The sequence below is a fragment of the Carex rostrata genome, chromosome 10, assembly GCF_964058835.1.
Source record: "Carex rostrata chromosome 10, lpCarRost1.2, whole genome shotgun sequence".
NCBI classification, from domain to species: domain Eukaryota; kingdom Viridiplantae; phylum Streptophyta; class Magnoliopsida; order Poales; family Cyperaceae; genus Carex; species Carex rostrata.
Genome location: NC_135927.1, coordinates 7,138,245 through 7,165,297, shown reverse-complemented (window position 1 = coordinate 7,165,297; position 27,053 = coordinate 7,138,245). Strand labels below are relative to the sequence as shown.

Here is a 27,053-nt window from a genome sequence, read left to right as displayed (position 1 = left end):
CTTAAAATTCAGATATAATAGAAACATTCGATCTACTTTTTGAAAAACTTTCTATATTTTAGTAGTGATATAATAGAATAATTCATTTCATTTATGCATTAAATTAAAAAAAAAATAACTGATTTTGAATAAGTAGAATTTCTATCCAAACTTTTTTATTTTTAAAATCAGTAGAAATCCTACCAAGCTATTAATGAATAACCTAATATAATCTTTATGTTTCTCTCTTCTTTTTTTATTAATTTCTACGGAAATAAAATTCCACACATAGTATATATAATCAAGAATGTTAAGGTCCATTTGGAGAGAGGAACAATAGGATCTTCAATGACAAAACAAAGACGACGGTCCTAATGCTTACTAACAAGGTGATGATGGACATGCAACAGTGTATTAGGAATTGTTGATAGATAGTTATTTTTAAAGCATTAAAGAATAGAATGAGCGGTGTAATTAATGTAAATATTAGTTATACAACTATGCCCGTTGGGCACTTGTATCAAAATGTAAGATGGTAAGTTGTCACCTTATTACCCTCAAAAGAACGTTAAGGCTGCATAATTTTTCATTTTTAGAAAAATAACAAGTATCTGATATTATTTATTCTTATTACTATTTTTTTATTTTCATCATTCTTTGATATAGCAATCTCATATACATATGCCATTGCAGTAACATCGAATATAATTTAATGAGGACTTTAATTTTTAATCCATTATAAATATCTTTATGTCAGATATAGATAAGCTAGCGCATTCGTTACTCGAGCTAATATTAAGTAGTTCCCTTTACCTGTAAAAAAAAAATGCAAAACAATATATATCTTCCAAAATAATTGTGATGGTAATAATAATAATGTTTATCGGTAACTTCATGAGTTAGTTAATCTTAGTATTGTGAAACTATTCATTACGTTAATAATTAATCAGTATTTTAAATCAAATTGTGGACAAGAAGAATTAATAACGACCCTATGTGAATAAGAAAGATTGAATGAGATAATTTTATGTGGATTAATTCATTGAAAAAATAGATTGATGACCTATCAACTTGGTCTCTTTTCCATATATGGTTACAAATGTATCTATCAGTATAAAAGAATAATCCATATGTTTAGTTACACCAAATTACACTAAAGTTCCTAACTATATATGGGTCCCGGATCCTCTATATATATGGCTTGATAATTGCTAAATGTTTTGCTTGCTTAATTAATTAAGGACATATCTCACGCTAGTTGCAAGAGTATAAAAATTAAGATTGGATTTATGATAGAGGTGATCAATAATATATAATGAAGTTTGTATTGAGTGTAAGTAATATAAATATGTGATTCCCACATCAATTAACGTTTATCATCTCATTCCTTCTTATCATGAGTTTAGGCATTTAATTATATGATAGGAGTAAAGTAGGCCTAAGTTTTAATTAACAAGAGACTATTAACATTTAATAGGGTTGCAAATGAGCTGAATTTGAGCGAGTTACTTTCAACTCATGTTCAACTCATTAAATTAAAGAGCAAGTCAACTCGAGTTGGAATAGCAATAACGAGTTGTAAATATGCAACTCTAAGTTCAGCTCATTACTAACTTGACTCACAACTCGTTTGACCTAGCCAATTGGCCTAGTTATAATTATAGTCATTCTATGCACCACAAATTTGAATTACCAATCAAGTAAGTGGCAACAAACAGTCTAATAAGAGTGTACATAAGCATAAATTAATAATTCAAACATAATTAACAAGCAATAACTTAGTAAAAGTATACATAAAAAAATACATTGGTCTACTCATGAAAAAAACAACAGCAGCTTAATAAAAGTGTACATAAACACAAACAATTCTAACATAATTATCAAGACAACAAAACAAACAGTCTAAACATAATTATCAGGACAACTACGTTTTGAAAATCTTTTTATATTTTAGTAGAGATCTAGTAGAAGAATTCATTTTAATTATGCATTAAATTAAAAAAACCTAATATAATATTTATGTTTCTCTCTCTTCTTTTTTTATTAATTTTTACAGAAAAAAAAATTCCACCCATAGTATATATAATCAACAAACGTCAAGGCTGCAGAAATTTTCAACTTTAGAAAAATAACAATTGTATCTCATATTATTTATTCTTATTACTATTTTTTATTTTCATCATTCTTTGATATAGCAATCTCATATACATATGCCATTGCAGTAACATCGAATATAATTTAATGAGGACTTTAATTTTTAATCCATTATAAATATCTTTATGTCAGATATAGATAAGCGCATTCGTTACTCGAGCTAATATTAAGTTGTTCCCTTTAATTACCTGTAAAAAAAACATGCAAACCAATATATATATATATATATATATATATATATATATAGTAGAACTAGGGTGCTCTTAAGCTCACCAAAGTTTTGGTGAGCTTAACTCTAAAACTCATCAAATTGATTTCAAATGACGAATCCGAACCGTTGAAACCCGCCTATCTTACGTGTGATGCATCTACATGTGAAATTTTTAAACATTTGAATTAATTTAGTATAAAGTCAAGAGGTCAAAAAACGTTCAAAAAATGAATGCACTAAAATTAATTTATTAACCTTCTAATTTTGACTGCTTGACTTTATACTAAATTAATTCGAATGTTTAAAAATTTCACATGTAGATGCATCACACGTAAGGTAGACAGGTTTCAACGGTTCGGATTCGTCATTTGAAATCGATTTGATGAGTTTTAGAGTTAAAAATAATTGTGATGGTAATAATAATAATGCTTAGAAGAGCATATCGGTAACTTCATGAGTTAGTTAATCTTAGTATTGTGAAACTAATCATTACGTTAATAATTAATCAGTATTTTAAATCAAATTGTGGACAAGAAGAATTAATAACGACCCCTTGTCAATAAGAAAGATTGAATGAGATGATTTTATGTGGATTCATTGAAAAAGTAGATTGATGACCTATCAACTTGGTCTCTTTTCCATATATGGTTACAAATGTATCCATCGCAATAAAGAATAATCCACATGTTTAATTACACCAAATTACAAAGTACATAACTATGGGTTCCGGATCCTCTATATATGGCTTGACAATTGCTAAATGTTTTGCTTGCTTAATTAATAATGGACATATCTAACGCTAGTTGCAAGGGTAAAATTAACAATAATGGATTTATGATAGAGTGAATAATATATAATGAAGTTTGTATTGAGTGTAAATAATATAATAGAAATGTTATAGTCCCCTAAACCATCATATCTGAGTGGTCCCCCAACTAGTTTAACTGAAAAAATCTTTCAATTTTATTTAACTTCCATTTTCAGTGTCCATATTCAAGTTTTTAAAGTTTTATTTATAACATTTTAAAATGTTATTCACAAGCATTTAAAGCTATATATGCAAGCAATAAAATTTCAAATATGTATAGTTTTAACTCCTAATTACTTTTGTCTTCAAGCCAAAAATAAAAGATTATTTTTACCTACTCTTTTTTAATTTTTCTCTAATCATTCTCATACATTTTTCTGACAATCCGTGATGAATTTTACTAATCTAAAAATACAAGCGTTTTCTACTCGGGTTTCTCTTTCAAATGAGATCGATGAAGAAATACTTTTGAGTTATTTTGTAATCATATTTTCTAAGTAAATCCCATGAGCACTTAAAAATTTTCAACATTTAAACCTCAGTATACAATCATTTAAACATCTGATGTCATCATTTAAACTAATATGTTCAATTATTTAAACCTCTGATGTTGATCATGTAGTATGATGCATTTAAACCTTTGTATAAAATCGTTAAAAGTAGTTGAGTTAAACATTTAAACAATACTCATTGGCTTTACTTTACAAAAAAAAAAACAATGACTTAAAAAAAATACTCAAAAATATTTATTTATGGAGCTCATTTGAAAGAGAAAATTGAGTAAAAAATATTTGTATTTTTAGATTCGCAACAGATTATTGGAAAAGTGGATGAGAATGATCAAAGAAAAAAAAATGTAGGTGAAAAGAAATTTTTCTTTTTTGGCTTGAATACAAAAGTAGTTAGAAGTTATAACTACATAGATTTAGAATTTAATTGCTTGCAGATAGAGGTTTAAATGCTTGCGAGTTACATTTTAAAATGTTAGAAATAGAACTTTAAAAGATCGAATATGCACGCTGAAAATAGAAGTTAATACATTAAATACTTGGAGGACTCGCTGGGAGACTTATTTGAGATACAATTATCAGAAAAAAAAATAAGACATTAAATAAACAATGACACCAGAGGTTTAAATGATTTAACCAACATATTAAATAAACGATGACACCAGAGGTTCATAATATCAAAATCATTAGTAAAACTCAATTGGCGTAAATATAAACTATTTTATTATTGGAAACCTATAGACTATTTATTAAATTAATTACCAAATTCAAAGTAAAAATTCATGAAAATTTAAAGGAATAAAAAAGTTAGCTATATATATATCCTAAACCATACAGGTGTGATCATCAACCTGGATAGGCTTAATCAGCTAGGGCTGGATGGATTTTGAAATTTTATAGAAATCTATAAAATTTTATTTGCTCCCTATTCTGATATATATATAATTAGGATTAAATTTAGAGTTAAATTTTTGTATAACTTTTTTTGAATTCTAATCAGTAATTAGAATTAGAAGTGGAGCATGAAAATTATAAATTAAGAGTAATTTGTAGTATCCGAGTAACTAATAAGTTTGAATTGGATAAGTTATTTGAAAATCTTGAATCCATCTCTGAGCTAACTAAACCACAATTTAGAAAAAGAGAAAATTTTCCTACTACAATCAAATAAAGTACGTACTGAATTCCTAATCTGCATGTTTGCGCAAACACTAGGCGTAAATAGAAACTGTTTTTCAATTGACGCACCATCTATCCATTGTAGTCAACTATTGGTCAATTTAATGAAATTTATACTACCTCTGAGTAACAATACCTAAAATTCATATTATTTGATAAAAAAGTTTATAAAATGACTGGAGTCAATTGACCCATTGAATCAACATGACTCCTTACTAACAGCACAACTGTATTTCAAACTCTATATAAAGGGCTCTACCTTGCTCAGTCTCTTCTATCAAACAAACCAAGAATTACCATCTAGCTCAAAAATACACTAGAAATCATGGAGCTACTTCCTTCCTATTTTATCACATTTGCTTTCCTTCTTGCCGTCTTTCTTTCATTTCTAAAAGCCAAAGCATTCCCTGCCAAACCGAGTGCGTTTTTACGACTACCACCAGGCCCGTGGCAGCTTCCCATTGTAGGAAGCATGCACCACCTTATCGTAGGTGGGTCACTTCCGCACCGGGCCCTACGTGACTTGTCCAGGAAGTATGGCCACTCATGCTCCTTCGAATCGGGGAGACCCCGACTATCGTTGCTTCTTCCGTGGAGGCAGCCAAGGAGATCATGAAAACTCAGGTGATTACAGAAATAAAATAAGCATGCAATAACTTAATTCAAACGTATAGGGAAAAAAAAAAGCATTAAAATAAGCATACAATAACTTAATTTGGTCCACATGTAGGACATCACCTTTGCTACCCGGCCTGTTAGTGTCACTGTCGACACAATGAGATGGGGAGGCAAAGACATCTTCTTTGCTCCATACGGTGACTACTGGAGGCAAGCACGCAAGGTCTCCATCACCAAGCTCTTTGGCCCAAAGAGAATATAGGTATATCGATCCGTCCGAGAAGAAGAGGTGAAGAACCTCATTCACAACATTACCGCCGCCGCAGAAACATCACCTCTCGTCAACCTCAGTGAGTTGATGACTGCCTATGTGAGTGACACAACTGTCAGAGCCATAACTGGTGCAACGCACAAGGAACACCCCAAATTTCTCCGTGCATGGGGGACGTCATTGCAATTGGCAGCCGGTTCCAACCTGTCGGACCTTTTCCCTTCAATGCGATGGCTAACTGATATGGTCAGTAGTGCCACAAATGAGGCTGAGAGATGCAATCAAATATTTGGGGCACTATTCGAAAACATCATTAAGATGAAGAGAGAGAGGAATGCAATATCAGATGCTACTGATACCGAAGATGAGGATTTGCTCGACGTGCTCTTGAAGATGCACACAGGCGAGGGAGTGCCGACTCCTCTAGAATTGGACAGCATCAAAGGTGTTCTGTTGGTAAGATCGATATTTCTTCTTTTGCAATTAGTAATTTATTTTCTTTTATTTTTGATAAATAAACACTTGTTTGCTCTCTCTTTTCACAGTTAACATGATTAATATTATGCATATCTAATGAAAATGTAGGATCTTATCGGAGCCGGAGGTGAGACATCAGCTACCACCTTAGATTGGGCCATGTCAGAGCTTCTGAGGCACCCGAGCGCTCTGGAGAGGGCACAAGCAGAGGTACGATCTGTCCTAAAAGGAAACCCAACAGTAACCGATGACGAAGTCAACAAATTACTCTACATCAAAAATGTAATCCGGGAGACCCTCCGTCTTCATGTCCCGGTGCCACTCCTCCCAAGGCTCTCCCAAGCCGACTGCACTGTTCTAGGCTATGATATTCCAAAACATACAAAAATGCTAGTAAATGCAGAATGCTTGGGCATTGGGCAGAGACCCAAAATATTGGGACAATGCCGATGATTTCAAGCCAGAGAGGTTCAAAGTGCATGCATTTGACTACAAGGGGACTGAGCTCGAGTACATCCCTTTTGGTGCCGGACGTCGACAATGTCCCGGCACAATGTTTGGCATCGCAAATGTGGAATTGTGCTTGGCTAATTTGTTATATCATTTTGATTGGGAACTCCCTGATGGGGTGAAGCCGGACAAATTTGATATGTCTGAGTTGTTCGGCGTCACCATTCGTAGGAAGAATAACCTGTTTCTACGCCCCGTCTTGCGTATCCCGTGCCCTGCCGCCTAACCTTCGACATGTATAACTAAAATGGCTCAAGATGCTGCTCTTCCATAGAACATGAGCTGTTTGTTTCCGTGTTATAATTTGCATTGTAGCTCTTCTAGTTGTTTGCAAGTGAAGAGCAAATAAATTACTGTATCTAGGTTGTAATAATTCAGAAGCCAATTGCAAGGGCAAGTCGAAGGAATTCACATTCCCTCAGGTTAACTGACTGAGTAGAATTGAATCGGACGGTCTGAAATTAAAATTTTTAACTTAGCACAAATCCTAAAGCACAAATAATACTGCCCCTATAATACCATCCCGAACACTCACCGACTAAAATTAAATCTGGACTGTCCATTTCAATTGTGTTGAGTGAGGTACCTGGGAGGATACGGATCCAAGTCTAGAGTGTTCTTGCATGCGTCTTGCACGCATCGATGGCTTGTCACATATAATCTCTGTGCTAAATAATATCTCTCGAGATCTGTACGGTAATTCATAAATAAATAAATAAATATATATATATATATATATATATATATATATATATATATATATATACTAGTATCATATCCGTGCGTTGCAACGGGGACATATTATAAGAAACAAATATATCAATGAAAATAATAATTATCTAAAAATTAAAGCACATATTAATAGAAAATTTATATGATTATGTATTTTTAATTAACATTAATCGTGATCTCTGATAACAATTTGATGATGTGATGATTCTTTATTTTTAAGTACCAATGATATCAAATAATAGCTCGATTCGAATCTAATATCAAATATCATACAACAATTCAATATCAACATATAATATGATATCAAAAAACATAAATAAAAAGTGTTATCGTTTATATGTATAGGATATATATATACACACACACATATTATAAAAAAAATATATATTCACACACACGTTCCAATTTATATTATTCTTTGTTTCCAATTTAGAATACACACACACATACACACATTGATATATTATATATTATATATTGAAAATATATTCTAAATTGCCCACACCAATATGTATAAAAACAAAGAAAGAAAAATATGGAAATTTAAAAAAAATGATTTCCATTGTGATTCATATAGAAATAAAGAAGTATGAAAACAATAAATAAGAAAATGGAAGGTTGAGTCTTCTCAATTGAAGAGGAAAAATATGGAAATAAAGGAATAAGGAAACAAATAAATATATAGCTAAATTTCAGAATTTGTTCATTTTAAATTGTAACGTATCGTGTGGCAGCACATGTGGTGCGTATGTTTTTAACTAAATTTAGACTTTTATACATAAAAGAGATGCATTTAATCAAAAGAAGACAAATTATGTAATTGGAGAGCTGAGATCAAATCCGAAGTTTCATCTCTCAATCGTAGCCGTTGGTGGATCGGACACCCAACGTGCTTAATAATAGAATGGAGATATATATATAGAGAGAGAGAGGGGTTAAATTCAAAATGTTTTTCGATTTTCAAAGTCCAAACAGTCGATCCAAACCGTTAGATGTCCAATCTATATTAAAATGTGCTTGGAGACCAAATTTTATATTTTTTTTAAAAAAATTACTATTTATTAAGATAATTTGAAAATAGTTATTTTTATTAAAATTCTACACTATTGAAAAATAAAGATTTTTAAACCATTTTAATAAATAGTAAAAAAATTCAAAAAATATAAAATTTAGTCTCCAAGCACATTTTAATATATATTGAACATCTAATGGTTTGAAAATTGAAAAACCAAGTTGTTTGTTCCGAAAGCTAGAAAAAAAATATTTTGAGCTTAGCCAATCTCTCTCTCTCTCTCTCTCTCTATAGAGTTGTGCTCACCAAACTTTCTTGGTGAGCACATCACACCCTAGCTTTACTCCAAAAGCTAGAGTGTCATGTGCTTACACTAGTGGAAAAATTGAAATCAGGATCGGCCTATCTGGATCGGCTATAGAAACCAACCGATACTAATACCTATCTGGATCGGTCCTAAAAACGGGTTTTTTGGTCAACCGTTCCTAATTTATGCACTTTTAGGATCGGTTCTCTCTAAAAACTGATTCTAATAGTATCAGGATCGGTTCTAAGCTAATAACCGATCCTAATATATGATAATTAGGATCGGTTCTTAGCTTAGAACCGATCATGATACTATCAGGATCGGTTCTCTCTAAACAACCGATCCTAATTCTAAAAAAAAAAAAACTTTTAGGATCGGTTGTTTTTAACAATCGATCCTAAAAGTTTTTTTTTCAGATCCTAAATAAGTTTCATTAAGAAATACAAAATTAGATAGTTCCTACTACATGCTTTAATTGAGACAAATTTAAATTATTTATATATAAAAAAAAGTAAGCCAAAATGAATAAATAGTTATAATTAATTAGATATGTTGGTCGGCCATGTTATGTTGTTCATTCTTATTTTAATTTGTAGTGATGCATTTGGTTGATAATAGTGCTATGTGGTTGAGTTTGTGATCTTATCTTTTGTTGTAATATACTATTTTTGTTGTTTTAATGAAGTTAATTTATCAGCAAAACAATGCATATATTCTCGATAGAAAATTCTTCGTAACAAATATAATCCATAAAAAAATATCTAATAAAAAGAACAACATCTCATACATAATTTAAAAAAACAAATATCATAACTTTTATTATAAACAAAAACAACCATAAAAAAATAGTTCCAATGCAACACAATGCAAAAATTCGGAGCATTTTATAAAACGATAAACAAAAAACCAAACCAATAAGCAAAAAAAAATGAAGTAAAATCTACAGTACACATAAAGCTAAATACATAAAAAATTTAAAATTACAAATATTGAAAATTAATTATTAACTTATTGTATTGAATTGTCATTGTGATTTTAAATAAAAAGAATACATAACTACTAAAAATACCCATTTCTATTTTAGTATGGTGATTGTCGAGGAAGAAGACTTTCAACAGCGTTTTTGCATATATGGACAGGTATATTGATATATATATATATATATATATATATATATGAGATAGGCTAATGTGCTTTCGGTAGCATATGGGCCGAAATTCACACAGTCCAAATTTGAAATTTTAAAATTCAAAAAGTCAATATGAACCGTTCATCTTGTTCTCCATATTAATATGTGCTTGGAGACCAAATTTTACATTTTTCTGAATTTTTTTACTATTTATTAAGCCACTTTGAAAATCGCTAATCCAACGGTTTTACTGTTTTGTTAAGCCACCGTTGGATCAGCAATTTTCAAAGTGGCTTAATAAATAGTAAAAAAATTTAGAAAAATGTAAAATTTGGTCTCCAAGCACATATTAATATGGAGAACAAGATGAACGGTTCAGATCAACTTTTTGAATTTTAAAATTTCAAATTTGGACCATGTGTATTTCGGCTCATATGCTTCCGAAAGCACATTAGCCTATCTATCTATCTATCTATCTATCTCTCTCTCTCTCTATATATATATATATATATATATGACGGGGGATTAATTTTAATATTACTTTATTTTAAAAGTTTTAATATTCTTTAAAGGAAGCTTAAATTTAAATACAATATTATAGATATGATATATTTATAAAATATAACGAATTTTTTTGTTATAATTCACTGTACATCGATTAACTTAAAATTTCAACGGCTTGAAATTAATGGTTCTTCATGCATCGGCAAATAATACATAAATTGTATGAAATTTATTAGATTATCTATGTGTCCTATAGCATATGTGCAAATTTACTCTAAAATTTTAAATTGGTAACTGGATATGATATTTCGCAATTAACAGTTGCTGGATTTTGGCAAAATAATTGATAATTTATTAGTTACACCATTTTATAGTGACACATCTTGACACTATATATTTATAAGTAATTTTTGCGATTTCAAAATTCAAACAGTCGATCCGAACCGGTCAACATAATTTTCATATTAAAATGTGCTTGCAGACCAAATTTTTCATTTTTTGAAAATTGTTTACTATTTATTATAATTTTTTTAAATCGTTGTTGTTCAATGATCCATAATTGTCTTAAAACAACAATTTTGTACACATCTTACTAAATTCTAAAAAAGTTCAAAAAAAATGTAAAATTTGGACTCCAATCACATTTTAATATAGAGATCATGTTGAACGGTTCGGATTGACAGTTTGGCCTTTGAAATCGCAAAAATAGCTTATAAACATATGGTGTCAATAATGTGTGTTACCATAAAATGGTGCAATTGTATCCCTCCTCATTTATTATTATTATAATTAATCATGTTAATACAAATATAAATCTGTGGGAAAAATTAAGACACTAAGATTATGACTGGAAACACAACATGCATGTGAAATAGAAAATATAAATTGTAATGTGAAAAAAATAAGGATGAGTAGACGGTTTTAATTATTGGGTTTCACTTTCACTTCGAGAGAAGTTAAAGCTGATCGGTGGTCGGTAGGTCCAAATAGAATAAGGAATTCAAGCCTTAATTATTTTATCAAATGCGGATTATAATCATGTCAGTTTAACATTTAAAATTAGGCCTCTAAATGTAAACCACCTATTCATGTTGCTTAAGAGTAATTAGTCCTCCAATGATCCCACTGTCAGTGACTATTTTTTTTTTCAGATCCTAATCTAATTCTAAAAAAACAAAAAAACTTTTAGGATCGGTTATTTTTAACAACCGATCCTAAAAGTTTTTTTTTTTAGAATTAGGATCGGTTGTTTAGAGAGAATCGATCCTGATAGTATCAGAATCGGTTCTAAGCTAATAACTGATCCTAATATATGATAATGAGGATTGGTTCTTAGCTTAGAATCGATTCTGATACTATCAAGATCGGTTTTTAGAGAGAACCGATCCTAATGCTTATGTAGTGCTAGGGTTTGTTTTTGTTTCGCGCCTCTGTACTTATCCAAAATATTTGAGTCTCAACTTATCCCTTTATTTTCGTTTCACGCCTCTGTACTTAGCCAAAATATTTGAGTCTCAACTCATCCCTCTCCTACGTGTCTCTCTCTTTCTCTATCTCCGTCTCTCCCTCTCCTCCATGTTTCTCTCTCTCTGTCTCCGTCTCTCCCTCTCAAAGCCGTTCTCCCTCTCCCCTCACCCTCTCTGCTCAGTAAGCTTTACTATTAATATTAGGTTTATTAACAAAGTGAATTTGCATGTGATTTAAGAGCTTTGATGTTAATTTTGTCTTCCATTTGCAAATTTTATTTTGAACGTTACCTTGTTGGTATTTTTTCAGGCTTGCAAATTGAAGATAGGGGATTACAATGGTGCTCTATTAGATACTGATTTTGCAATTCGTGAGAGGGAGGGTCATGCTAAGGCTTATTTTCGGCAAGGACAGGTTTTAAAATAACCGATCCTAAAAGTTTTTTTTTTGAATTAGGATCGGTTATATTAAACAACCGATCCTAATAGTTACTATTTGGATCGGTAATTTAAACAACCAATCCTGATAGTTTCTATCTGGATCGATTGAATAACCGATCCAGATTATTGTAGTATGAGTATCGCCTTCATCATGATCGGTTGTATTCCGATACTAATATGCGTATATAACCGATCCTGATTCCATATTTTTCAAAAGTAATTACCAAGTGATTTTGGTGAGCACAACTCCAAAAGTATATCAGATCAGCTTTAAATAGCAAATCCAAGCTATTAAAATTCATGTACTTAATGAGTGATACATGTACATTCAAGATTTTGAAAGTTTCGAATTCATTTGCCACAAAGTCAAGCGGTTAAAGAAATGAACATTTCTATAAGTTATTTTATAAATTGATTTATATATTAATTTTTCATTAGTTCTTTGACTTCTTGATCTTGTGGCAAATGAATTCAAAACTTCCAAAATTTTGCATGTATATACATCACTAATGAAGTGGATGAATTTCAACGATTTAGATTATTCATTTAAAACCGATCATATATGCTTTTGAAATTGTGCTCACCAAACCTTCTTGGTAAGCACATCACACCCTAGTTTTACTCTCTTTATATATATATGTTTGAGACAATAAGAATCAAACGAATTTCAGAAGATCGTATTGCTTTTTCCTTATTTTAATCAATGTACCATGTTTGAATTGATTTTGTAAAGATAGCACACTTTCCATATGATCAGAATTGGAACCAATCCGGCCACGCCTATAACGCACGGGCCCTTTAATATTAGTGTGATTCTCAAACGGACAGTTCAGATCTTAACTCAAAATTTGTGTTAATACAGAGGTTACGAATTCTGTCATATGAGCATGTAAGGAGAACTTTGTGCTCTGTAAATTCTGAAGTTGTTTCTTATTCATGGTACCTCCATTTTCTTGAGTTTCAAGGAATAACAGGAATCTATTATTTCGATCAGAACAGTTGATCTTTGTTGAAATTTTTTAAATAATTCCCAACCAGAGAACAACAGCAGATTTATTTCCCATGGATAGTGGCAGTTGAGGGAAAACAATCCCAAAAATATATATATTGATGGGAGACATGCACATGAATTTAGTTTTGTCAGATTGGTTGGCAAGTTTTGTTTGGAAATCATCAGAATTGTTTATTTTCTTTCTCAAAATATAACATACATTAGGTAGGTAGTTACAATCACAGTGATCAATGAATTATTCAGATTTAATTCGGCAGAATAAAGAGTTCATAATTTGAGAATAATTTAGATATAATTCGGAAATGACTTGAAATTATTTTTAAATTTTACAATATGCCACATTAAAAAAAATACTTGTTAAAAAATGATTTTTAGAATCATATGTGTGTAAAATCTAAAAAAAAAAGAAGAATTTTTTCGACGGGATAAAAAGTTCGTAATTTGAGAATAATTTAGACATAATTCGGAAATGACTCAAAATTATTTTTAAATTTTACAATACACCACATTAAAAAAATACTGGTTAAAAAATTATTTTTAGAATCTAAAAAAAAAAAAAAAAAAAAAGGAATTCATGCAAAATTATATCTTCAATTGTTTGTATCTGAAACCAATCCCATGCACTGCCTTCTCTTTAGCAACTATTTTTTGTTTAGAAAAGTTAATATATTTTTTTCGCGGATTCTAGTAGGAGTGCATGTTGTATGGTACAATAAAAGATAACTATAGCAGAAAATCTAAGATATATCAAACGTAAATTGATAGCCAACAAGTTCACAAACATTCACAGATTCGCCACTGTTCATATTGCACACCACATTCAAGGGCAGATTCATCATTGGATAGAATTGTAAATATCACTCATCAGAGAGTTTGGCTAGTATAACATCAGTGTCATTTCAACCTATATAACACCAACTCTAAAACTTATCAAATCGACTTTAAACGGTGAATCCAAACCGTTCAAACCGTTCAAACCGATCTACTATTCATTAGTTGTGCGTTTACATGCAAAATTTATAACTTTTTGAATTTATTTTGTACTAAGTCAAGCGGTCAAATGTGTGAGTTTTTAAGTTAATTTTAATACATTAATTTTTCAATATTTTTACCGCTTGATTTGATATTAAAATAACTCGAAAATATAAAAAAAATTATATGTAAACGCATCACTCATAATGTAAATCGGTTTGAACGGTTTGAATTAGTCGTTCGAAATCGATTTGATAGGTTCTAAAATTAATGTTATATAGGTTGAAATGACACTAATGATATACTAGCCAAACACCTCACGAGGGGCAAATATTAAGGGCACATTCATGATTGGATAGAATAGTAAATAACACTTCATGAGGGGGCAAAGATTAAGTTACTCTAAGGTCCAATTATCTACTGTGATCTTTCTCCCTTCCCAATAAAAGTTAGTCACGCGCCAATAACCCCAACTCCTTATATGTGACAACTTAATTACAAGCCGCGGAAAAAATAACATGCGAAAATATCGCGAATTAAATGCGTTTTAACTGTAAAATTCGTATTGTTTGCGTATAATTCGTGTATTAAACGAATAAAACACGAACAACCGAATTATATGCCAATTCATTCGCTGAATATCAATATTCGAATAAAACGCGATTAATTCGCGAATATTATTACTACAGTCACATAGACGCGATTAATCGTGTGAATATGCTTATCCAGATTATTGTTATGTCCGATGTGTTTTTCATAGCATAATCGTAGATATCAAATATGTTTCTCTGACATGTCTAAAAAAAAGTATATATGTGATCAATTATCATCAATGATGCACAGTGTCCGATGTTCAATCTAAACTAAATGCACAAACTTATAATAAAGATATGTTTGGTTGTAAACGAAGAATAATTAGAATAGCTAAATTAAAAATAGTTGTCATTTGTTTTATTAGAAGAGTCAAATTTTAAATTTCTAAGGAATAATTTATTCTAATAAAACAAAAAGTTTGAATTCTTTATTTTACTTATTCTAATCCAACCAAACACTGAATATGCTATTATGAATATCCTAACTCTAAGAATAATCTATTCTCAATTTAACAAACATATCCGATGTGTTTTGTGTAAAACGACATGCATGTGACTTTTTTGTTTTCTCTTTTTATTGAACGTGCATTAATGACAGAAAACAGTTATTGCTTAAAAATACACAGAAAAAAATTGTTATTTGTTAATATTATAAACTAGGGTGGGACATGCTCATCAAGAAAGTTTGGTGAGCATAACTCCAAAAATATATCGGATCGACGTCAAATGCTGAATCCAAACCGTTGAAATCCATGTACTTCATGAGTGATGCATATATATGCAAAATTTTGAAAGTTTCAAGTTTATTTGCTACACGGTCAAGTGGTCAAAGAAATAATAAAAATTGAATATATAAAATAATTTATAAATTAACTTATAAAATGTTCATTTCTTTGACCACTTGACCGTGTAGCAAATAAACTTGAAACTTTCAAAATTTTGAATGTATATGCATCACTCATGAAGTGCATGGATTTCAACGGTTTGGATTCGGCATTTGACGTCGATCCGATATACTTTTGGAGTTATGCTCACCAAATTTTTTTGGTGAGCATGTCACACCTTAGCTTTACTCCTTTTACTCTGCATATAGTAACAGATTCGTGTAGTTGTTGGTGATAGGCTAACTTTCGCCTTCGATCTATTTGGATCTATATGGATATATTCGGAAATCGGAGAACCGAGTCGTTTGTTCCTGAGTTCAAAAATAAACAATTTGAACTTAGCCATTCTCTCTTTCTCTATATATATAAGTGTTTATATATGAGATCCAATTATTTTTTACGCGCGTTATGTTCAATTTTTGGTGTTCTTAAGCAAAGTTCACCGACCCTAAATATATAACAACTTACCAAATAAAATAAACAAACAGCTGTATGTAGAAAAAAATAAATATATTTTGAAAGCATTCAAAGCATCTGATACTTATTATAGAGTTTGACTAGTATGATATGGTGATATATAATAGGACTTAAAATGACTAACTCAAACTATTCAAATCGCTTTACTAAAAGTGATATGTTTACATACAAAAAATTATATTATTTAGTTATTTTAGTACCAAGTCAAGCGGTCAAAATTATTGAAAAAGAAATGCATTAATCAAATTAATTAAAAAAAATCTCATGTTTGACTGCTTGACTAGAAAAATTAAAAAAAAAATTGAAGGTTGACTAGATAAATTAAAAAATTTATAAAGTTTATATACAAAAGCTTAACTAATGAAGTAAATTGTTTTGAACAGTTTAGATTCATCATTTGAAATCTATTCGATAGATTTTGGAGTTAGTGGTATATAGGCTAAAATAACACTGATATCTAGTCAAATTGTGCAATAATTGCATACCTAATTAAATTCCTAATTAATTTGTCGCGCGGTTCCTTCTTTATTGTTGCGTAATGTAGTAGTTGAATGACACAATTGTATATATTTGCATCAGTGGGTCGGTACTCTATATATATACTGCTATTTATTATAAGCCATTTCATCAATTCCAATCCAATCCTTCACTTCCAATTCCAATCCTCTCATGGATGAAAAATAAGAAGTGTCAATACTAAGGTCCCGTCGACCTATCGAAGACATTCCTAAAATTGAAGAACTAGATAGTAAACACAAAGAACTAATTCTTACGCTCCCGAAAGAAGAACGATGGCCATTTGTGATGCGCAAATACAAAGGTTTTTGACAGATAGAAACGGCGCTTCCTGGCATAATGGCGATGGAGGAGGCTTTCAAAGCTCACCCGAGTGATGTGATCGTGGCAAGCTATATGAAGTCTGGCACCACTTGGCTCAAAGCCCTCACTTTCACTTTAGTGCACCGAAATAAGTATGCTTTCTCGTCTCACCCTTTACTTAAACTCAATCCCCATGATTGTGTTCCCTATATTGAATATCACTATGCTGCGCGAGATGAAGTGATGAACATATCTCGAAACCCTTCCTTCTCCAAGAATTCTCGGGAAACATGTTCCATACTCAATACTCCCAGAGAGCATCAAAACATCTAAATGTCGAATCGTTTATATCTGTAGAGAGCCAAAAGATGTGCTAGTTTCCCTTTGGCACATGGTCACAAAAAAAGATGATGTTCTCAAGGAATCATTTCCTTTACCTCAAGCCTTCGAAATATTTTGTGAGGGTCGAATGCCATGTGGTTCGGTCTGGGATCACGTGCTTGAATATTACAAGAAGAGCTTGCTCTCTCATGAGAATATTTTGTTCCTCAAGTATGAGGAGCTGATGATGGATCCGGTCGACGGTGTGATGAGGCTAGCAAAGTTCATTGGATGTTCATTCTCAGATGAGGAGATAAAAAATGGCCTAGTAGAAGAGATCGTCAAGTTTTGTAGCTTTGATAAACTTAAAGATCTCAATGTCAACAAAAATAGAGGAATTGGTGATGTACAAAATGATTACTTCTTCAGAAAAGCTGTAGTAGGGTATTGGCTAAACCACATGACTGAGGAGATGGCTATCAAGTTAGATGAAATCACTAAAGAGAAACTACATATTTCTGGTTTCCCCTAATATATATAGTTCATTATATATATATATATATATATATATATATATATATATATATATATATATATATATATATATTCTGGAATATTGTCTTCGCCTACTATAAGCAGTATATTTGATCTCATCAACTTAATTAGTTGAGATCCATTAAATTTATATTTAATTGTGTATCCAAACTAGTGGTTGTGAGTGTTCTAAATGGGATATTTTATAATTATGTGTTATTGTGGATATAATTAAAACGGTTTGTTTTATTCTTTATGTAGTTGGTTTCATTTAGTTCCAAAATGAATTAAGATAATTTAAGTTATGTTTGCGATTCTCATTTGATAATTAAAAACAAAATAATCCAACAGACCAAATCTTTATTTAATTATGTTATAATATTACCAAGCTTCTAAATAGCGTTTATAGCGGTATAGCGGGGAGACCAAAAAAAAAAGCTTTAGCGAATAGCGGAGCTATAGCGAAAGCTATTATAAATAGCGTTTTTTTTATTTCAAAAATTATATTTTATATTTCTACTAATAGTAAAAAGAGGAGGGTTCAAATGCACCCAAATGCACCCTATCATTTTTTTTTGTTTTCAAAGTCCGAATAGTCAATCCGAACCGTTAGATGCGATCTGCATATTAAGATGTGCTTGGAGACCAAATTTTATATTTTTTGGAATTTTTTTACTATTTATTAAGCCACTTTGAAAATTGCTGATCCAATGGTCCAGAAAATATAAAATCAGTGATTTTCAAAGTGCCCTAATAAATAGTAAAAAAATTCCAAAAAATGTAAAATTTGGTCTCGAAGCACATCTTAATATGTAGATCGCATCTAACAGTTCGGATTGACTATTCGGACTTTGAAAACGGAGAAAAAGGATTTGAAATATAGGGTGCATTTGGGTGCACAAAAATTTGGGTGCATTTGAACCCTCCTCTAGTAAAAATGTCTCATCAAGAAAAAAAATATCAAATTAATTAAGAAGTTCTAATATTCATATTAAACCAATACAAAGTTCAAATTGTCGTTCAAAATATCCCTAATTCAAAAACTATTGATATATTTTATATTCAAAATATACCACTATCATATATTAATGCATGATACAAAATTTAATTGATATAGCGGTATAGCCCGCACATGTTCCATTGTATTGATATAGCTTAATAAAGTAAAAAAAAAAAAAAAAAACCAATCTAGATATTAAGGCCCATTAAAATTGCAAAATCATGTTTTCAGAAAAAAAAAAACTGCAAAATCATAACCCATATAGCATAGCGGACCGCTATTGCCGCTACGCGCTATAGCGGACCGCTATTGCCGCTACGCGCTATAGCGGACCGCTATTACCGCTATAGCGGTCGTAGCTTAATTAGCGCAGTTTTAGCCCGTAGCTTAGCTTTCTGGGTCCAAAACCGCTATAGCGGCGCTATAGCTAGCTATTTAGAAGCTTGAATATTACACATACGAATTAACACATAAAATATTGAGTTAGTGCATGTATTATCGTTTACATGTTAATACTTGTATATAGATATATATCATGTTTTACACGGCTTTCAATGCTTCTTCTTGTAGGAACAAACAGTATATATATCATACAAAAATCTAGATTCAAAATGTTGAATTCGTATGATGTATCAGCAAATTAAATATGAAGTGAATATGAGAATTTCAGGAGATGAATAGTCGAGTTCAACACAAATGAGTTCCAAAAATAGAAGTCGGCCCAAAAGCCTATAAAGAGATATTTTGGGCTTCTTAATGTACAATTCCTAGTTGCATGAATTAGGAATGATAATTTCATGCACATGTACGAATGAATTCAGTGAGAGGAAATGGATCTTTTTAAAATTTAGAAATGTTATTCAAGTAAAAGAGAAAAGTAAAATGAGCTGTCTTAATTATATTAATTTAGTAAGTTGCTTTCAAATATGATGAGATACAAGTAACTCTAGGTGCATGCATCATTGAACAAAGGAAAGTATTACAATGACTTGTGAACTGCCATCTCTTTAAAATTATATATGTAACCTAATTTAAAAAAATGTTAATCAGGAGATCAATACAAATTAAAAAGAATGAAAGAAATTCTATAGCATAAACTTACACCCAAATTTTTTATTTTTTTTTATTTCATTCATGTACCAAACAAACAATTCTAGAAAAGAATTTGGAACTAAATACAATATTTATATTTCATACAACATTTGATTTCATATCAGAGCACCTGATTTTTTCTTCCAGTGTTCCATCAGATGGATCTATTAAGCACCTTAATATAAAACTAAAAATAAACTGGTAAACACCATAAATTTATATCATACATCCAATAGCTCTACTGTTTTTTATAAGAGACTACAAAATTCATGTGCAATATTATCAAAGAAAAAAATTTCATATGGGCTGCGTTGTGTGCAAAATAAAAATGAAACAAAATTGGGGGGGCATTTCCTGAAAAATGGATGCAAGAAAAGGAACTATATTAGAGCACTCCAAACAGCACTCTCTCCTTCACCACACACTCTGTGTATATCTTTTAATTTCTCCACCGATTTGCAAATGCCACTACAGGTCCAATCAAAGGAGGCGATGCACACATTTCCAGCTTGTGCCTTCCATTCACAATCTATAACCAAACAAAGTTTACAAGTGTTTAATATCATCTTATTGGCAGTGGGTTACAATTATCGACCACAACCCGCATCCAGTGGTACCGAATTTTTTTCTTTTTTGGTTTATATTGTTATTGTACCAGTAGAATACATTATACATAACCTAAGAATGAGTAAGGCTATGGTACTATGCATAGTGAGAATTGGGCTGTGCTACGGATCGATATTTTTGTTTTCAATGTCCAAATAGCCGACCTGAATTGTTTAGCATGATTTCCATATGAAAATGTACTTGCAAATAAAATTTCATATTTTTTTATAACTTGTTTACTATTTTTCTAGATAGGTAAAAAATCACTACTCTTGAATGGTCTAGAATGTTTAGATCAAGTGATTTTCTACCTATATAAAAAAATAGTAAACAAATTCTATAAAATATAAAATTTGATCTACAGGCACATGTTCATATGGAGATCATGTTTTACAGCTCGGATCGATTGTTTCGACTTTAAAAATGAAGATATTGATCCATAGTACGGACTGATATGCGCTATGCATAGTACTGTAGCCTCAATCACCTAAGAACTCCATCTGATAGAGAAAGCTATTACCTGGAGGAGTTCCACAGCACATGTTTCTCTCATCAATATGTTCAACATCCAACCCGATAAACCATGCACCGAGTGATACATCCTCGTTTGCATATTTGTGCAATATTGGCCTGATAAAATAAAATGAGAAAAAATGTCACTTTCTGTCTTCTTGCTTGGCTGATTAATTTCGCACCATTAGGTATGTAGCTATAACACTGGTGTCACTACCATACTACCAGTACTGGTACAACACAGTCATACTGGTATTATGTTACACAATGTTGTTTTAATATTATTTCCATATCTCTTTTCAACTTGAAAATAGTCACAGTAAGCTCCATTACAACAAAATAGTACTGTACAAGTGGTGCTGATACAAACATGTTGCCCCTGAATATTGGTATATATATGTGTATATATATACTTTAGGGACTTACTGGTTTATTGAGATATAAGTGGCAAGATCTCTAGAGATGGCATATATCTGGCCAGTGGCATGTCGGAAATATCTATTACCGTCTTCACCAAATTTCCAATATTCTGGTTCGTGGTACTTCACATTCCTACAAAAAAAAATGAAAAAAAAAAAAAATTCAGTTGCCAACATATTAATCTAAGAATTGCATAGACACCATTACCAGTCGTCAGAATCCTGTACCAGTACAGTACCAAAATTCATCCATTTTCTATTGAATGTTCACTGCTTTTATTTTATTTAGGTTTATTTTCAAACCACTAAGTTGAGGTTAACGTTCTTCATGTAGAAGTATGTAACACTGCCAATTTAAATAAAATGGTCATTTTCATCATATTGCTTCCCTATCTTGATTGATATTTATATAAACATTCGAAGGATAACACATAAGGATGATCGCAAGCACAACTTCACATAGATTTTTTTTTTCTTGGTTGATAAAATTATAAAGGAGGCCAAGGCCTACTTTCCTTTAAAAAAAAAAAAAAAAACTAAGCCTGCATTGTTCTATTAGGCCATGTTTGGTTGTGAAGTAAGAGGTGGAGTAAATCCCTTACTCCACGCTTAAGGAGCCAAACGAGGAGTAACATAGGCAGTTTAAGATGGAGTAAGATTTGAGCTAAACCGGAGTAACTTACACCACATAGAGAGGTGGTTTAGCTTACGCCACCAAACATAATTAACTTACTCCGGTTTAGCTTGGAGTAAGAAATTTAATTCGGTTTAACTTTACTCCACAACCAAACATGACCTTAAGGATTAACTGATGTCTTGCACATAAATATCTTTTTCTTGGTTAATATAAAATTATGAAGTAGGCTAAGGCCTATATTCCTCAAAAATACAAAAAAAAACATTCAATTTATATAATGAACAGGTCAAAATTTACTTGTTGGAAAGCACAGGGCCTGATTTCATGCAACCAATGTAGGTTCTCGGTTTCTTCTTATGCCTCGACAGAGTTGTTGCAAGCATGCCTACATGTCAATTATCATGCCGAGTTGTTCAATGGATTAAATCACAATAAATTACATAGAAACAGAAAACCAGCTAATTTTAGCTGCCAGTTTCAAGGACTTCCAATAAATTAAATTAAAAAAGTTTGAAGAATATGCACCTAAATTAACATGAATATCATCATCCACCTTCACATAAAAATCGGCATCCCACATATCAACAGCTGTAGCAAAAAATGTTTTTGTTTTCGATGACAACTCGTGGTATCCCTCGACATGATCCTACATATATATTACTCAAATGTTACCAAAAATTCTATAAAATGCATGAAAAATTTGAAGGTGACTGAATTTATCACCAGCCTAAGGAAGTCATGATGCAGTTCATCTTCGGAATCGATGGCCTTATCTAAGATGCTGTTCGATGTAGCACTAGATTCCAGAGACAAAACAAGCAAAATTATGAATAGTTCAACAAATGAATAATTATTTATTATGAATTCATACGTCATAGGTTAATGATGCACAATATTAGAGGACTTCCATTTTGAGTGAGTAATCATTTTTCTTTTGGGAAGAATTGCTTAACTTGAAATTTACAGCACTATAAGAACTTTCAGCAATTCACAAAAAGCCAAAGGATCTTTTGACAATTTTTCATTTGATTTTGTTGTTTTTCACCTCATAAAAAGCCAAAGAACAGGTATTATTTAGACAGTCAGGTTATGGGTAGAAATTTAAATAGAGCAGTTTTCGCTTCATGCAGCGCATGGATTATAGAAACAAAAATGTGCTGCATATGGTTTGTGTGCTGCATAAAGCCAAAGCTGCTCTGTTAAAATCTTTACCCCAGGTTATGGTACCAGTTCACAGTAATATGCTTTCACAACTGAGAAAGTGATGGTATACCTGTGGCCAATCATAAATCGAACAACAATTCCTTCTGCTTCTAGCCGTTCAAGCTTTTCACCTATAATGCAATTCAAATATATCTTTATGATATGTTACAAGAGTGAGAAAAAGACCTAATATTATGTGAAAAAAAAAGAAGAAATGGAGTGAAAGAGAGAAGGAAAGAACCAGCAAAGATACACTTATGCACTTAAAGGGTTGTAAGGGTATTTTGGGAAAAAAAATTAGTGTGTAAATGTCAGGCTTCTAAATAGCTAGCTATAGCGGCGCTATAGCTACGCTATAGCTTTTCCGGACCATAAACGCTAAGCTATGAGATAAAATTGCGCTAACTCAGCTACGACCGCTATAGCTATAATAGCTGACCGCTATTACCGCTATATGAGACCCGCTATAGCTACCGCTATGCTACATGGTTTTTTTTTTTTGCAATTTATATGGACTTCTATACTTCTATTCTTATTTCTAATGCTACATGGTCTTCTACAATAAGTATACTAAACCAAACTATATGCTTCTATTTTTATTTGTGATTTATTCTATCATTCTATATCGAGAAATATTGAAATACTAATTATTCATTTTGATTACTTTTTTTATAGTATTCGTTTGTAAAATTATTATCATTTGTTTCAATTGAAAGCTGATTTTGATTATTATTATAATTATAAAATGTTTAAATATGTATATTGACTTCATTTACCTTATACAATTAATTGCTCCTTGTCTATTATAATATGTAATACCATGAAGTATAAACTATTAAATAATGTTACTTTTTAGATTTTTTTTCATTCTTATTTGCGTAATTGATAAAAAGTATAGACTTAGATTAGTTGTCATTTAGTTGTTACATTAATTCTCTAATATTGATTATGTTGATAATTAGTAGAAATATAGAATATAAAGTTTGAAAAGGGAAAATCGCTATGTGTGATAGCTTTCGCTATAGCTACGCTATTCGCAATAGCTTTTTTTTTTGGTCTCCCCGCTATGCCGCTATAATCGCTATTTAGAACCTTGGTAAATGTAATTGATCCTTTAAGAAATTTCAGGGACGGCAATGTAATTTTCTAAAAAAGATAAACAAGCCCATTAAAAATAACCGTAAAAGTTTCTAACCTTGAGGCATCCAAGTCTCTCTTATTGAGTCCCGTCTTTTCCTACTACTAAAGGCTGTGTTAATGCCGATCATAATAAAAGCCTTAGCCTTATTTTTACCAGTAAGTGTTATTGCAGGAGAATCACTTGTCAGTAACTCTTCATTGCTCCTTTTAGCTGCTAACTCCATTTGCAAAGTCGATATACTCTTATCCAATGATCTGACAACAGCAAAAACTTTGCTTATCAATTAATTCTTCCCCATTCAACCGAAAATTTTGCAGCTTTTACGAACTTAGAAAGAGGATATTTAATCCAGTTAGGTGAGTAGGCCTAAATTCACAACTAGCTGTGCAATTGAAACTAATATTTTGTCAAGTTTGGAATAATTAAACAGTAAATCAGTGTGTAATAAATCACTTACTGGATTGCATCATGAGTTTTGGCCACCTCTGTCATGATACCTGTACTGATCCCATGTTTCTGAAATATTCAAATTCAAAATTAAATTCAAAACAACTGTCCGATTTCTGATATATCTTACAACTAATGCTTCAATAGAAAACACATCTGAGAGCTGTTCTAATTGATTTTGATCTCTATCATGGTCAAGTACCATTACATCATAATACCAAATCAGAACCAACCTTTTTGAATTTCATTTTGAATTGTGATAACATATTCCCTTGGTCTGGTATGAGGCCATACCACATACAGGTATCAGATTTCATTACCAGTTTAATCTCTCTTTTCTAAATAATCTTATTAGGTTTTTCTTACCTTCTCAATGTTGTCCAGTATTCCATAAATACCCTTATATACTCAACAATATTATAATTAAGATATCTGTACTATAATTGACTAGTACTGACCCTTTTTGTAGCGTGACTTTCAGTTATAATCTCCAGCTCTTGATGCTTCTTTTTCTCTAAAATTAAATCATTATCTGATTCTGGTAAAGGCCAAAACCTGAGAAAACAAATCAATAAGAGCTGAGTATTACCAGATTCAACACCAGTCAACTGATATCTTTACCAGAATTTCAGATCATTCATGTCTCTTTTCTTTTGGCTGATTTGAGGTGCATAGTTGTTGATTAGGACTATCTAGACCAAACAAAAATATGCATTCAAAACAATTAAAAGCTAAGTTCATAATGTCAAATTAAAAGATTTAAAAAAAAAATGGGTTTGTAAGATATCTGATCAAATCACAAATATTATATAAAACCCATTAAAAAAAATGTGGAATAAAAAAAATGGGTTTGTAAAATATATGATCAAATCACAAACAATATGTAAAACCCATAAAACCAAACAAAAAATGTGGAATAAAAGAAAAAAAAAAGATACTAACCTCTCGGTGAAAATCATTCCAAGGCAAAAGCTACATATACACAGAATAACAATCCATCTAATCGTTACTTTTCTTTCATTACTACTATTCCTACCCTTCATACTATCGATTGATTATTCAAAAAAACAATGGAGAAGTTTTCTTCTCGTCTTCACAATCCTTTTTTTCTTTTCTTTTTCTGCGCGACTATGCGCGAAAAATAGAACTCCCAGTCAAAGGAGAGAGCGAGAATGAGCAAAAAGTTATTTTCTTTTCCCTTCTCTTTTTTTAGAGAAATGGGGAAATATTGACCATGAAGAGAAAAGAGGAGAAAAGCACGAGAAGAATGTGAAACCAAAAGCTTTAGGATTTGGTCCAGCGGATTTTGGACCAAATCTAGTAATACCCGTTTATAGTCGTTACATATGCATCCAAACTCGTGCTAACTTGATCTAAGTTAATGATAAGTTATCAACTCGAATCTTGATGCTGATTGGACGAGTACGAAGTAATATGGACGGAACTTAGTCCGACAGATCAGACCGAGAAATAAAAAATTAAAAAGAAAAAAAAAAAGGAAGAAAGGAATGTGAATTCAAACGAGAGTAGAGTAATCCGATAGGTGTCGGACCAAATTCAGTGTTACCCGTTTCTAACCGTTAGACTTGCATCGAAAATCGTGTGATCTTGATGTAGTGCAGAACGGACGTATACCAAGTAATAGTGGACGGAACTTTGTCCGACCGATCAGACCACCACAGATGAGACGAGTCGTTGGATCCTGGCAGTGCACGCACGTTTGAACTTGGAATGGTAGGAGAATACTAGATTCTCTTTTTTTTTTTTATTAATTGAACTTGGAATGGGGTCAAGATTTTAACAGAGTAATTTCAACTTCATCCAGCGCAATAGTCGTATTTAAATCTATAGTTCGTACGCTACATGAAGCAAAATCTACTCTGTTAATTATTCGGGACCCAGTTTGCGTAGCTTGTGACCAATAAGACTATGCCATCTGGCCAAGGTTTGTTTCGTTGACTTTCGTAATTAATGGCTAGTCAACAGGGGGCCCACATCTTTCCTTCTAACCACCTATTAATGGTATATTAAAATAAAAAAAAAATAATTGATTGAACAAGGACAATTCAGATTTTA

The 27,053-nt window shown here is 31.4% G+C and overlaps 1 protein-coding gene and 2 pseudogenes across 1 annotated transcript; 2 read left to right on the top strand and 1 right to left on the bottom strand.

Moving 5' to 3' along the window:
* The first annotated feature begins 5,165 nt into the window (after positions 1-5,165).
* On the top strand, positions 5,166-7,110 carry LOC144560217 (desmethyl-deoxy-podophyllotoxin synthase pseudogene; annotated as a pseudogene).
* A 2,742-nt stretch (positions 7,111-9,852) lies between these two features.
* On the top strand, positions 9,853-17,936 carry LOC144560216 (flavonol 3-sulfotransferase pseudogene; annotated as a pseudogene).
* A 2,257-nt stretch (positions 17,937-20,193) lies between these two features.
* LOC144560754 (beta-1,3-galactosyltransferase 7-like) lies at positions 20,194-26,213 on the bottom strand. The gene is made up of 11 exons (XM_078310002.1): positions 25,920-26,213; positions 25,436-25,532; positions 24,988-25,046; positions 24,585-24,784; positions 23,460-23,520; positions 22,910-22,982; positions 22,712-22,832; positions 22,484-22,571; positions 21,557-21,682; positions 21,138-21,247; positions 20,194-20,540 (listed from the first exon to the last, which is right to left on the bottom strand). Exons 1-11 carry the CDS (start codon positions 26,018-26,020, stop codon positions 20,392-20,394), a joined length of 1,185 nt encoding a protein of 394 aa, XP_078166128.1. The 5' UTR covers positions 26,021-26,213; the 3' UTR covers positions 20,194-20,391.
* Positions 26,214-27,053: the final 840 nt, after the last annotated feature.

What these genes read in the sequence shown, in the direction of transcription:
- LOC144560754 (XM_078310002.1), bottom strand. Translation starts at nt 26,020, where the DNA reads ATGAAGGGTAGGAATAGTAGTAATGAAAGAAAAGTAACGATTAGATGG. An exon ending in GGCCCTGTGCTTTCCAACAA is followed by an intron (nt 21,683 to 22,483) that starts GTAAATTTTGAC and finishes TTTTTTTTGTAG; the next exon opens with GAATGTGAAGTACCACGAAC. An exon ending in GTGCTGTGGAACTCCTCCAG is followed by an intron (nt 20,541 to 21,137) that starts GTAATAGCTTTC and finishes GTTTGGTTATAG; the next exon opens with ATTGTGAATGGAAGGCACAA.